The sequence below is a fragment of the Aspergillus udagawae genome (genome assembly GCF_001078395.1).
Source record: "Aspergillus udagawae IFM 46973 DNA, scaffold_7, whole genome shotgun sequence".
NCBI lineage: Eukaryota > Fungi > Ascomycota > Eurotiomycetes > Eurotiales > Aspergillaceae > Aspergillus > Aspergillus udagawae.
In genome coordinates this window covers 835,729-849,169 of record NW_025091270.1, presented here as the reverse complement: position 1 = coordinate 849,169, position 13,441 = coordinate 835,729, and the positions used below count along the sequence as shown (strand labels likewise).

At 49.2% G+C, this 13,441-nt stretch overlaps 5 protein-coding genes across 5 annotated transcripts; 3 read left to right on the top strand and 2 right to left on the bottom strand.

The window, feature by feature from the left end:
• Positions 1-255: 255 nt before the first annotated feature.
• Aud_008979 (uncharacterized protein) lies at positions 256-3,894 on the bottom strand (the record flags this gene model as incomplete). Its single annotated transcript, XM_043293844.1, has 11 exons — positions 256-1,442; positions 1,487-1,686; positions 1,750-1,881; positions 2,470-2,505; positions 2,553-2,629; positions 2,683-2,936; positions 2,998-3,072; positions 3,122-3,274; positions 3,326-3,663; positions 3,713-3,746; positions 3,801-3,894. 11 exons carry the CDS (start codon positions 3,892-3,894, stop codon positions 256-258), a joined length of 2,580 nt encoding a protein of 859 aa, XP_043149779.1.
• A 373-nt stretch (positions 3,895-4,267) lies between these two features.
• Positions 4,268-5,507, top strand: Aud_008978 (uncharacterized protein; the record flags this gene model as incomplete). The annotated part of the gene is made up of 5 exons (XM_043293843.1): positions 4,268-4,293; positions 4,348-4,553; positions 4,601-4,672; positions 4,724-5,178; positions 5,244-5,507. 5 exons carry the CDS (start codon positions 4,268-4,270, stop codon positions 5,505-5,507), a joined length of 1,023 nt encoding a protein of 340 aa, XP_043149778.1.
• Positions 5,508-5,891: 384 nt separating this feature from the next.
• On the top strand, positions 5,892-8,307 carry Aud_008977 (Zn(II)2Cys6 transcription factor; the record flags this gene model as incomplete). Its single annotated transcript, XM_043293842.1, has 3 exons — positions 5,892-6,132; positions 6,193-7,196; positions 7,261-8,307. 3 exons carry the CDS (start codon positions 5,892-5,894, stop codon positions 8,305-8,307), a joined length of 2,292 nt encoding a protein of 763 aa, XP_043149777.1.
• Positions 8,308-8,472: 165 nt separating this feature from the next.
• Positions 8,473-9,363, bottom strand: Aud_008976 (dihydrodipicolinate synthase family protein; the record flags this gene model as incomplete). The annotated part of the gene is made up of 1 exon (XM_043293841.1): positions 8,473-9,363. One exon carries the CDS (start codon positions 9,361-9,363, stop codon positions 8,473-8,475), a length of 891 nt encoding a protein of 296 aa, XP_043149776.1.
• Positions 9,364-10,371: 1,008 nt separating this feature from the next.
• Aud_008975 (neutral amino acid permease) lies at positions 10,372-12,065 on the top strand (the record flags this gene model as incomplete). The annotated part of the gene is made up of 7 exons (XM_043293840.1): positions 10,372-10,553; positions 10,603-11,021; positions 11,075-11,215; positions 11,265-11,479; positions 11,542-11,739; positions 11,791-11,934; positions 11,982-12,065. 7 exons carry the CDS (start codon positions 10,372-10,374, stop codon positions 12,063-12,065), a joined length of 1,383 nt encoding a protein of 460 aa, XP_043149775.1.
• Positions 12,066-13,441: the final 1,376 nt, after the last annotated feature.

Genomic DNA, 13,441 nt, shown 5'->3' with positions numbered 1-13,441 from the left:
GTATAAGTTGCTTCACTATCGTCATCAATGAGATTGTGCCAGTCCGTTCATAGTTCTTGAAGGAAAAGTGACTTGGACCAGGCGCTTTTCGAATTTAACAGCCAACTTTGTGTGACCATAGCACTGTCATGGGCCCGTCGATGTCACGACATTGGAATAAGTACGACAAGCTTCCTCCGACGCTGAGGTTTTATGGTTGTATCGTGGACAAAAATCGTTCGCCACTCATATGTAAATGTATTCCCAAAGAAACAATTAGAGCTTATTTCCCATGTTGACATGTACGGCCTTGATCCGACTATAGGCGGCCAGACCAGCTTCACCAAGCTCCCGTCCAATGCCGCTCTGTTTGACACCCCCAAACGGCACACGAGGATCGCAGTCTTGACTACTGTTGATCCAGACCATCCCTGAGTCAATTTCTGCGGCAACCCTATGCGCCCGTTCCAGATCTTTCGTGAACACGGCCGCCCCAAGGCCGTAGATGGTGTCGTTAGCCCGGCGGATGGCTTCTTCTTCTGTCGCGAATGGTTCGATAATCACCACCGGGCCAAAGACCTCCTCACGCACGATAGCCATAGAATCTGTGGTGCCTGTGAAAACAGTGGGCTGGATAAAATATCCATCTTTGTTCCTGTCTTCGTTGGGGATATATTGACCTCCACCAATGACGAGTTTTGCACCGTTTTTCTTGGCCATCTCAATATGCGACAGAATACGCTCATACTGGGTTCGAGTTACCTGTGGGCCCTGAAATGTAGATCCATCCCACTGGTCACCGATCTTGGACGTGGTTTCGACCGCCTGTTTGAATCTCTCCAGGAAGGAAGGGAAGACGTCCTGGTGGACATAGATGCGGGACGTCGCCGTGCAGATCTGGCCTTGGTTCGACATGATGCCGAAATGCGACCATTTGACAGCTTGCTCCATGTCAGCGTCTGGGAATACGAGCAGTGGAGACTTTCCACCAGTCTCAAGGGTGATATCTTTCAACGTTCCCGCAGCCATCTTCATGATCTCTCTTGCTGTCTGTGTTGATCCCGTGAAAGCAATCTTATCGACTAGCGGATGAGATGCCAGCGCAGCACCAGCTTCTCTCCCGTATCCATTTACAATATTCACTACCCCAGGAGGGAATCCAGCCTCCTTGATCAGTTCCGCAAGCACAAGCGCGCTGAGAGGTGTCTGCTCGGCGGGTTTCAGAACGACCGTGTTCCCACAAGCTAATGCAGGGCCTAGTTTCCAGGTGGCCATGGACAGTGGGTAGTTCCACGGAATGATCTGCCCAACGACGCCAATCGGCTGACGAATTGTATACGCGAACTTGTTAGATGTCGTGCTAATGGTCTGGCCCGCAATCTTATCAACCCAGCCACTGTAGTAACGGATGGTTGTAATGGCCTCGGTAAGGTCCTCTTCCAGAGCTACGTGGTATGGTTTCCCTGTTTCGGTCAGATGCGGATCAATATTTGAAAAAGGGACATACCATTATCCCATGCATCGATCGAGGCAAGTAACTCCCGCTTTTGCTCCATCAGATCGGCCAGCTTGGCCAGTAGTATTCCCCGGTCGGTAGCGGGAAGCTGTTTCCAGGAGGGATGTACCAGCGCAGCCTTGGCGGCCTTCACAGCTCGATCTACATCCTCGGCGCTGGCTGCGTGGACTGTGACGATGGGTTTATCGGTCCTGCACCTATGTATTAGCTAAACTGACTGAGATAGCGCGCTCAAATAGAATTCTCAGGCATACGCAGGGTCAATTGAAGTGATAGTTTGCCCGCTCGACCCCGGGACAAAAGAATTGCCAATGAAGAGGCCAGTCGGCTGTCGGTAAGAGTGATAATTCGGGGTCGTGATATCGACAAAGAGGTCTGCCATGGTTCTGATTGTCTGTAAGTGTGTAGTAAATTGTATAATCGACGATGAGATTCAGAGTTTATGGCCACCGAGATTCTAATATAGGCCCGGTGTATCTCATCTAGTCTGGTGTCTGATGCAGAGAAAGAGAGTAGGTTTCTGCGGATCGACATGCCTAATGTGATGCCAGATGCAAGGGCAAATCCCTTTCTGGAAGGTCCTTCCGAAATCTACTGTTCTGCATTCTGATTGGTCATTGGAGCCATAAGGGACACAATTCACGGTCAGTGTTTGTCTATGATTCGAGATATTTCCGTTGTCACCCTCGATCCAAACACTTGTAGCAGCAGAGTCCGGAGGGAGCTGGATAAGTGAAAATCCATTTTACTCAGGTAAGGGTACTTCGGAGTAATGGGACCCAAGCTGCGACAACTGGAAACATAACTACAGGTAGGTTGAATAAAGGGGTCAAAAGACGGTTTGATATGAGAAATCGCCTATTCTAAGGAAGTGGCTACCAAATATCGCTAGAAGAGAATGCTAGGAATGCTTAATGAACCCCGTCGTCCTGCCCTACAGCCTCGACAACTGTCCGTTCGATTTCAGAACGGACAGATAGCTCTCATTAATGTCATTAATAGACGTGCAGCTGCGATTGTCAGTCAAAGACCTAAACCAAGGCTGTATAGGACTCACCCTGCAAGGGCCATGGTAATCTTCAGTTCTTGCCGCAAAATCCTGATTGCCAACTCAACGCCCTCCTCGCCGTTATACTGGATATATATTAGCCTATGACTATGACGACACACCAGAAAACAAGACCTACAGCAAGGCCCCAAATGGGAATCCTTCCCACGAAACAGTAACTGGCCCCAAGTGCAAGTGCCTTAAAGATATCCGATCCTCGCCGGATGCCCCCGTCAATTGCAAGTGGGATTCGTCCCCGTGCAACAGGGGCACATAGTCTCAGAGCGTCTAGCGTTGCCGGGATTCCGTCCAGCTGGCGACCGCCGTGGTTGGAGATCACGATTCCATCCACGCCATAGTGGATTGCCAGTTCGACGTCTGCCGGGGAGCAAACTGTTCCGGATCGTGTCAGTCAAAGGAATGCCCTGTCTTTTAAGGATGGAAGACGGCGTACTCCCTTTGAGCCATATTCGTAGCGAGGTATGTTTTCTGAGCCACGGAATTGTGCTTTCCCAGTCGAGACTTGGATCTGTTTTGGTTAGTCTGCTGCGGCAGCCCTCGGGAATAGGGATTCATACCATAGTCAGTACGGTCTGAGGTATCAGCGCCACAACTGAGGATGTTCGGCCAGTTCATATCTTCCGGAAGCGTATAGCTATTGCGGTATTCATTGAGCCTCTTTCCGAGCACAGGGACATCGACCGAAAGGAATAGTGCCTTGTATCCTGCTTCTGCGCCATGTTAGTACGTATCAACATCAGGCAGGGACGCGACAGACATACGTTCAGCCCGTTCCAGTAGCTGAAGTGTGATTGATCGATCCCGCAATACACACATCTGCATCACGTACGGGTTCCCAGTCCCCTGAGCAGCCACATCCTCCAGGGAATAGTTCGAGTACGACGAGAGTGCCATGCAGATACCATACTTTGCGGCAGCCCGCGATGCCGCCAGTTCTCCATCTGGATGAGCTAGTTTCTGAGATGCAGCAGGGCTGAATCCAAACGGAAGAGAAACCTTAGTCCCTAGGATTTCTGTTGTCGTATCAACGTGATCGACGTCTCTCAGAACACGAGGAAGGATTTTATAGCGGTCGAAGGCAGTTTCATTCTCTCGTAATCTAAGGGACATTCAGTTGATTGATTCTCGTCAAGCGGGATGATACGTACGTGATTAGATCCATTGAGCCTTCATTGTAGTAGTCTATTTGTAAATTTGTAAGGGGGCGGGTTCCACGAACAGATTGTATTTGCTCACCTCTGACCATCTTCGGAAGCTTACTGCTTCCTAGAGCTTTAAGGTCTGCTATGCAGGATACCTCGTTGTGTAGAGTCTCTCCTCGATGAGCCATCGAGACGATGATACTGTCTGTAGGCTTGTAGGGAAATATCTTGGGTATACAGTGGAGAAATGGAACAGGAGTCTTATCCGCCTTTCTGAACAGCTTGCATCCAGCCATCTGAATTTCTTATCATGTCATTTCCGATGTGCTTTTATTTGTGGCACGAACCTACCTCGGAATTTTGTTTGAGATCAGCGGAACCAATTACCCCTTCTGCATTGTTGCATGCATCGCATGACAGACTTGCGGAACAACCTTCCACAAGCACCATAATTCAATCACTAACAACATATATCATTCTGAAGGTCACGGAATTAGAAGTTCCCAAAGTAATCCGTACAGCATTGACCTTTCTTAGTGAGTTTCAGTAACCCCCTGCGATATGACTATCCCCACTCGCATTTTCCTGTAGGTGGCTTTCAAACAGTATACTACAGGGCTCTGTCACTGACAGGACTATAGCACAGGTGCCTCTGGCTATATTGGAGGCGATGTCCTGCACGCGCTACGGTCCACTCATCCCGAGTATAGCATTTCTGCTCTGGTGAGGGACACAAGAAAAGCTGCGATTCTGTCCCAAGCCTATCCAAACGTTCGAGTGGTCAGCGGTGATCTCGATTCCACGTCATTGATTGAAGAGGAAGTTCGTCTGGCCGATGTGGTAGTCCGTAAGTCATTGGTCACACCTTATTGAGGTATCGCTGATAGACCGCAGATACTGCCAGCTCAAGCCACATTGAGAGTGTCAAGGCCATTGCTCGTGGTCTAGCTGAACGCAGTGATCCCGGTAGGCCGAACAGTCGTTTTCATCTAAAGAGCGGCATGCTGACTCTACAAGGCTACTGGCTTCAGATCTCGGGCGCAAGTGTCCTTTCAATCGCCGATATTGTCAACGGCACATACGGAGAAGGAACTGACAAGGTCTTTGGCGATGTCGACGATGCCGACGCTGTCCGCAAAATTATTCGCCAGAACGCGACTCGCCGTGTAGTCGATGACTTTATTCTTAAACTGACCGTCCCCAAGACAGCTCTTGTGTTCGCACCAATCATTTACGGACAAGGTCGAGGCATCGTCAAGCAGCGCAGTATTCAGATCCCTGAACTTGCCAGAGTCTCCATCGAAACCGGACGAGCGATCAAGGTGGGCAAGGGCCAGAGCACTTGGAGCAACGTTCATATCTCCGACATCAGCGATCTTTTCGTAAAGCTGGTTGAAAAGGCTGTTCAGAAGGAGACAGACGAGCAGATGTGGAATCAGGAGGGGCTATACTTCCCCGGCAACTCTATGCTGGTAAGTGGACGGTTCTGGAGAATTTGACATTCTTCTGTGTCAAAAGTACTGACGTGAGGAACCAGAGCTTCAGCGGGATATCCCAGTTGCTTGCTCTGACGGCCCACCGTCTCGGCTTGATAGAGTCACCTCTAGTCTCTGAAATAGACCATGTGGCGGCGGACAAGTTATCTCCTCACGGGGGAGTTCTATGGGGCACCAATGCTCGCCAGAGCAGTCAGCGGGCGAGAAAACTGCTGGGATGGTGTCCAAATGGCAGGAGTCTGGAGAGTGATATTCCTGATACAGTGGAGGAGGAGGCAAAGCGACTGGGGAAACTATACATATAATGACGGAATGAAGAAAAATTGACATGGTAGTTGTAGGCTTAACTATAGAAATATGAGTGCTGTCGCGGAAGAATTAAATCACTCTTACAAGCTATCGATCCTACTTCTCTCAAGCTGCGAATCCAATACACCGTCTTGAAGGGACTCGAAGATACATTATTGAGAAGGTAATCTCCAGGGGCATTCGTTATATTTTAAGGTTTCGGATATCAAAAATGCGGGGTTAATGCTCCATTAGCTTTCAACTCCCAAATAGGCAAGTGCTTCCGATCTCGTTTGACCTCTCCGTTCCAAGGAGACCAGCAATCAATCGCTTCAAAGACGCAATCTCCTTTCGGCGCGACCGTTTGCAGCTTGGTTTGATCTATCCCTGTCCGTTTCTTCATGGTAACGACTCCGATGACCTCAACTTTCATCCTGCCGCGCCGAACTCATGCGCTAGGAGCATGTCGCACCTGCAGACGTCGGCATGTCAAGTGCGACCAAAAGCGACCTTCATGTCGTACATGTCGATCTCTGGGTGTCACATGCGAGCGTCCTGCAAGCAAAGTACGATGGATGCAGAATCCCCATACTGGCGATAGTGCAGAGGACCAACGCGAAGCCCGTCGGCATCTTTACACAGGTGAGCCTACCCGTTTTAGATGTGGGCATGTATAATGATTGCCCACTAATGCGGATACAGAGCAATCTAGATTATCTATGACATCCTCATTACACTCCCGACTGGTTTCAGGCTCAATCAATGCGTCGTTGGCTGAGATTGACCTCCGAACCAGAGACATCGACAACCCTCCCACAGGCGATATCATCGTCGGTCCGTTTGCAGTTTTAGGATTGCCCACTCCTGAGTCACAGAGGGGGGATAACGTGGTACAGCAGCAGGCCGAACAAGATGCACTGGATTCTACTTCAGTCGAGTCAGAGACTCACATTGCCCAGCCGATCAGCCCGCCAATGATCGAGGATAGTTCTGCGGCTATCGCCCAGCCGACAACATTCGCTCAAACATCTTTTGTTTCGGACTCTGTATGCCATTTTGACGATTTTCTCCACTGGTCAGATCTCCTTGGTTGCAGTCCAGATGCTCTTGATTGGAACCCTGCGCCGTTGTCAAGCGACAGAAATCTTGTAACGAACTTGGCCGCCCTCGGCTCCGATTTCGAGATAGATCCCATGCCATTTAACAGAGCTGAAAATGGCGGGACATTCTCAGACGTCCCAGATGGTAACGGCTTGTTGCAGATGATAGAACCGACAGAGATGGCCTCCACCTTGCTACATGCCGCTTCATTGACAGAGGCCCCCTTCCTCTTCAAACATTTCCATGATAACGTGATTCCACAAACAATGCCTATGCCTCTGGGCAAGAAGTCTCCATGGAAAATCCTGAATGTACCAGCAGCAATGGTTACTTACAGTGACCTGACGATACTCGGTTCCCGAAATGTCAACCATGCGCGGCAGGCTAATCTATATGGTTTGTTGGCCTGTTCTGCAGTCCATTTATCAATGTATCCAAGCGCATCCTCATCCGACACTGCCCAACATTGGCAAGAAACAGCTGAGAATATGTTTGAGCTTGCAAGAGAAAATATGCAGATGTCCATCAAGTATGAAATTCAAGAGCCGAAGACAGCCAAGTACAAGGACCAACTAATGGCCATATGTTGCTTGACTGAATACGCGGTAGGTTCCATCACGTCCAATGTCATATGTTCCCCTCCTGAAGGACAAAGATTAACGTGCTTAGATCTTATCTGGCCAACAGCACTACGCTCGTGGGTTCCTTATCCACGCTGAGTATATTCTGCGCATGCGGGGCCTGCCGAAACGACGGATCTCGCCTAAGGCGCGTCTCCTCCACCATGTTTATACGTGGCTGCGTCTTGTCGGCGAGAGTACATACGTTCTTCATGACTATCAACCCTCTGCAGCTTTTATTGAGGTCCTTGATTCCGACTTTCGCCCTCATCGACCTGATCCACCCAGTCAGATCAGAAGCGAAGCTCATCAAAAGGTCCCGCAGCTCGACGACTTTCTACGACTTGAAGCACACCATTCGGACAGTGACCTGAACATCGATGACCCCAAAGATCAGGAGACCGGATTGCATGATATTCATCTGCAGGACTCACGCAACTTTTCGGATACACTATACAAGCAGATTTACGGCATTCCTGAGACCTGGCTTACCCTCGTATCCCAGACTACGAGGCTCGCCAACGTTATGGAGACGTTTCGAGTTGCCCGTCAATCACAGAAGAAGGCTTCCCTCGAGGCATGGGAAACACTCCACCGCCGCAGCGAGCACTTGGAGAATATGATCTGCTCATTTGTGCTGCGACACGATCGCCGGATACGGCCCAAACACACGGACTCATCCAAACCCCATGAGCCCATGTTGCGAGCATTGAACAGCGCTCTGCTGATTTTCTTTTACCGGCGGGTTCGACAAGTCCATCCTGCTGTTCTAGATGGCTATGTGGAGAATGTTATTACGGCGCTGGCTGAATTTCAGGAAGCTGTACCAGCAGAGCATCCCATGAGCCCTGCAACGGCTTGGCCAATGTTCATTGCGGGGTGTGAGGCGCTTACAGCCTCTAGGCGGGGCGCTGTTCTTCAGTTCTTCAACAGGGCCGAGTCCATTTGTCGATTTCCCATATTTAAAACAGCCAGAGAAATTCTGACCAGTGTATGGAACCAGCAGGACCAGCATTTGGAGACGAAAAGACGGGATCCGATGCCAACGTGGATTGACGTTGTCAAAAGAGAGCAAATATGGCCCATATTTTGCTAATTTACTTTTATAACGATAACCTGCAACTAAATGTATTACTTGTTAACCCGATACCTCAGTTTCGGTCATATCATGTAATATTATATTGAACTAACAAGTCAAGGACATTACTCCATTGTTCATCATATTTTTCTTGAAACTTTGAAGTAGAAATCATCTAGCCTTTTATACCGTGCTTACACCCGCGTCAATCAGCAACTGCTTCAGTTCTGCCTGCAATTCAGGGCCAAGTGCCTTGAAAGGCTTTCTGAGACCCCCAGTTGCTTGTCCAGTAAGCTCCACCCCAGCCTTGACAGCCGCCGCGTAATTATGCGATTCCAAAAACCTGCAGATCGGCCAGATCTTTGTCCACAGCTCACGTCCTCGCTTCAGGTCCCCCTTCACCGAGACAGTCTCGTACAGCTTGACCGCCAGCTCGGGAATGAAATTGGCCGCTCCCCACACCCCTCCGGGACAACCGGCCGCAAGGCCGTAGAAGGTCAGTGTATCCCAGCCATTGAACGCGGTAATCTTATCCGAAAGACCAAAGACCAACTCTGTAAAGGCTGGGGCATTCCCCGACGTATCTTTCAGATACTTGACCCCCACTTTAGACAACCCCGCAATCTCGCCGGGAGTGAGCGTCAGGCCTGAAGCGCTAGGAATATTATAATACATGATAGGCAGACCAGAGGCGCTATGGATCTCCGCCATGAGCTCGGTCAGCTGCTCCAGGTTGACGGGGTCGTAGAACGGCGGCACGACCATTAGCGCTGCGGCGCCGGCGGAGGCTGCATGCGTCGCTAGCTCGATAGCCTCAGCCGTGGAGGTACTTCCTGCCCCGACGACGACTGGGATGCGGCCGGCAGCGAACTTGATACATAGCTCGGTGAGCTCCTTGCGCTCTGCGGTGGTCATGGTGGTGAACTCGCCGGTGCTGCCGCCGGGGACGAGCCCGTGGATGCCGGCTGCAATGAGGCGGTCGATGTGTGCTTTTAGACGGTCTTCATCAATGCGTGTCTGGTCATCTGTGAAAGGGCTGATAAGGGCGACTAGGATGCCGTGTAGATCGGGCATTTTGGGCTTCGTATTGACGGGAGACGAGAGATAGAGGGATTGTTTGGTTGTAAAGAAGGACTCAAGGAGAAAGAACGCAGGGTACCAATTGATATCTATATCTAGCACTCTTTCGTGGATTCTATATAGAGATGGGCGTAATGTGAAGGATAGGGACCACTTGCCGTTTTGGGAACTTGCCACGACGGTAAGGGAAGGTTTTCCGTCCAGCAATCCGTCACACTAATGGCGGAAGTATAGGGACTACTATCTCCGATGAAAGCTAACCATTACTTCAAGGACACTTAAATAGTACCCGAGGTCTCGTGTCACGAGATATGGCATTTTGGGCAATCCTGAGAAGACGCAGTGTGCGATTTGCTACAAAGCCTGAGCGCAAGTCTTACAGTGAAGTATATGGGGAATAATTACAATGAAAATACTTTTACGACTAATCGTGATTGTTGTCTAGTGTGCTGTCACCCTTGAGTCTGGATTTACGGTGATTCTACCGCCAGAACAAATGTTATTAAAACCTGTGTATACGCATTACCATGTAGTCCGGTGGACCGTCTGCATTTGATACTACATGCTAGTAACAGGTCTATGCCAGGCGTATCTCCTATCATGACACAGATAGATTAACAGTGGTGCGAGACATTTCGTTAGATAGACAAGCTCCTGACGCTCCATTAGGAAAGCCATCCCGAAACTCAATAAGTGTAGATATCGCCTGAGCTTCAGCGACAGACGTCCCCAGGCAAATTATACCTTAGAAATGTCTACAGCCGCGAGTCTATTATCAATCACACTAACCGTAAGCCATTTCCTTTCTCAGACGGCGGTTGAAACCCCTCTGCGGAACTGAAAACGTCGCTTATCTGTGTGGAGTCTCCACTGGGTCACTGTGCCTCTCCCCAACTTACCCCGGATTACGGCCAAGGTTGACTTGATAAGAGGCATTATATGAAGAGACTCCTTCCTCACTGTCGACGATGGGATTCATTCATCAAAGCTACGGCTATCAACATGGCTTCACGTATTATCTCTCTATCTCCGGATCATTCGAACATGGACGCGGAAAGTCAGACTCCAGCTCAAAAGCCAGAGGATATGGACCAGAAGAAAGAGCAACCGATGCCACCTATCCGTCAGGATGCCTTTGGTGACGAGGAGTTTGCAGAGGTCAAGTACAAGGTTCTCAAGTGGTGGTGCGTTTACCGAGTCTTCAGGAGGAGATGTGCTAACAGTTTTCAACAGGCAAGGAGGGCTGCTCATGGTCGCTGAGACTATCTCTCTTGGCATCCTCTCACTCCCCGCGGCTGTTGGAACCGTCGGACTAGCTCCAGGGCTCGCCATCCTTATCAGCATGGGCATCATCGCCAGCTACAACGGCTACGTTATTGGACAGATCAAACTGCGATTTCCTCATATCAGCAGCATGTCTGATGCGGGTGAAGTTCTGATGGGCCCGTTTGGGAGGGAACTCCTGAATGCAGCACAGATACTACTGTTGATCTTCATCATGGCAAGTCATATCTTGACATTCACTGTTGCCCTGAACGTCATTACGGGTCATGCCACTTGCTCCATTGTCTTCGGAGTTGTGGGAGCAGTTATCTCGTGCCTGCTCTCGCTGCCTCGGACTTTGGAGAAAGTCTCATGGCTGTCGCTCGTTTGTGAGTTGTGCTGCCATGGACCGTACCGGTTGGGCTAGAGCTGACCTTAGCAGCATTTGTCAGTGTCTTCGCCGCAGTGATGGTCACCATGGTCAGTATTGGGATCATCAAGCCACCCTCGACATGGACGGTCGCCAAGCACACAGATTTAGTGACCGGCTTTGGGGGCGTCACGAATATGGTCTTCGCATATGGTGGGTATAATACTGCCATATACTCAGTGTTATATCTGACAGTCAACAGCCAGCCATAATTCCTTCTTTACTTTCATTGCGGAGCTCAGCGACCCCAGGGAATTTCCAAAGGCGCTTGCCCTTCTCCAAAGCATTGATATCTCGCTCTATATCGTTGCTGCGGTCGTTATATACTACTTTGCTGGCGACGCAGTGACATCACCGGCTCTAGCTTCGGCGTCTCCTTTAATCTCCAAGATTGCATACGGCATAGCCTTGCCTACTGTAAGATTCTCAACCCCGTGCGAAACTTCAACTCTCCGCGGTCTAGAGACTGACCCTCGCAGATTGTCATCGCAGGTGTGATTAATGGCCACATTGCCGCCAAAGCCATCTATCTGCGCACGTTTGCAGGAACAGGTCGAATCCACAAGTCCGACTGGATTGCTGTTGGCTCATGGGTAGGAATTATGGTCGTGCTCTGGACCATAGCTTGGATCATCGCCGAGGCTATACCAGTGTTTAATGACCTTATCGGGTTGATTGTCAGTTACCCATGCGGAGTAGCACCTTCAAAGAAACTGACCGGATACTAGGCCGCACTGTTTCTGAGCTGGTTTACCTTTGGCCTGCCCGGGGTCTTCTGGCTGTACATGAACAAGGGAATGTGGTTCTTGTCGCGGGAGAAGATTTTCTTGACAGTTGTCAACGTGTCATCAGTGTGTATTGGATTGGTTGTGGTAAGTATATACCTTGCTCGGACACAGTGCTTAGGCTGATTGATCAGTGTGCCCTCGGACTTTACGCATCCGGTGTCTCGATTCATCAGAACCCGGCGGGCTCTGTTTTTTCCTGTGGTGCTCGCAGTTGACCTTGCTGTTTTTTAGGGTGTAAATAGCACGGAGGCTATTTACAATATAGGGCTGGCTGTGAGTACCTGAGTACCTTGGATTTACCTTGTATATCAATATCTATCTCTCATTTCGGGGGACAATATACACCCTTCCCCGCTGCAATAATATAGGATCATGGAGAGGCTGAAGCTCAACACACATCCTACGATTAGGTCTACAGGCACACAGAATTTCATTAAATCAAAATCCTTGCAGGTCCACGCTCATAACATAGCTATTTTACCTTCCCATTATGGCTCGTGATATTGACTGCAGAGTACTTAGAGACGTCTGGACATGGTCACGTCCCACGAGTGCAGCCGGCCGAATGAAAACTCACTGTGCAATATTGGAAGGAGTCTTTCTTCAGATATAAACCTCCTTAACCGAATATCCAGTACATACGGCCATCCATAGGGTCTGGAAAACAAGGCTTCCCATCTGCTCTGCCGTACTTAGGTCACATATCATCACATATCACATGCAGTAAATCCTTAATGAGCCTTTCTCCCCTGAACTAGCAACCTTACATTTTTTGTTTAGGTGCCAGTAACATAAGGATAGTAACTAGCTTAGCCTCTGGCTAGCTTTTAGAGCAAAGAGATATGATTTGTTGGAATATGTAATACTGCTATATCTATGGATATGGGACCCTAGATAGGAACCATGTCCGGACACCTTTGTGGCCTAGTGGTGTTAAATTTCTATATTATTTATCTTTAATAGTACTATTCAATTCATGATTATTCAGTATCATTACTGTAGACCAAGTGGACTCCTATATGCCTTGTTTGCACTCATAGGTTTCACTGGCACTAACGATTGAGATAGGAAAGTGAAGTATATTAACAAATCCCATCTTAAATCTATAATGGCTGGAAAAATTATGCATTATATGACCTTAGCTAAGTCTCTGTGTACGTAGATGACGAGATATGTAAAACTAGATAAGGCAAAAATGGGTGCCTGGAGTGAGGAGCCCAAATGGAAGGATGTTGGAAAGTCTTACTTATGGCAGCCGAGAGGTGTACTCTCTGCAACTGTTCACTCGTATATTAGGCTAGTCGTTGAGGATGTCTAGCAGGAGCAGTCGGACGAGCAGGCGTCCCTCTAAATGAAAGTTACCATCTGACTCGGTCCACTTTCAAATCTGTTAAAGAGGCTCAGTCCCACACATCCCCCCGATCATTGTGAGCGCCTTAGAAACACTATTAGAAGTAAAGAGAATGGACATAGGGAAAGGTATAAAAGCCCGCTGTACACGAAAACCCGGTCCTTCTAGATAAACCATACAGGAGTATACGGCCGAGAACCGGGACATGCCATTCGGAAATTGCCTAATGAGTACCCCTCG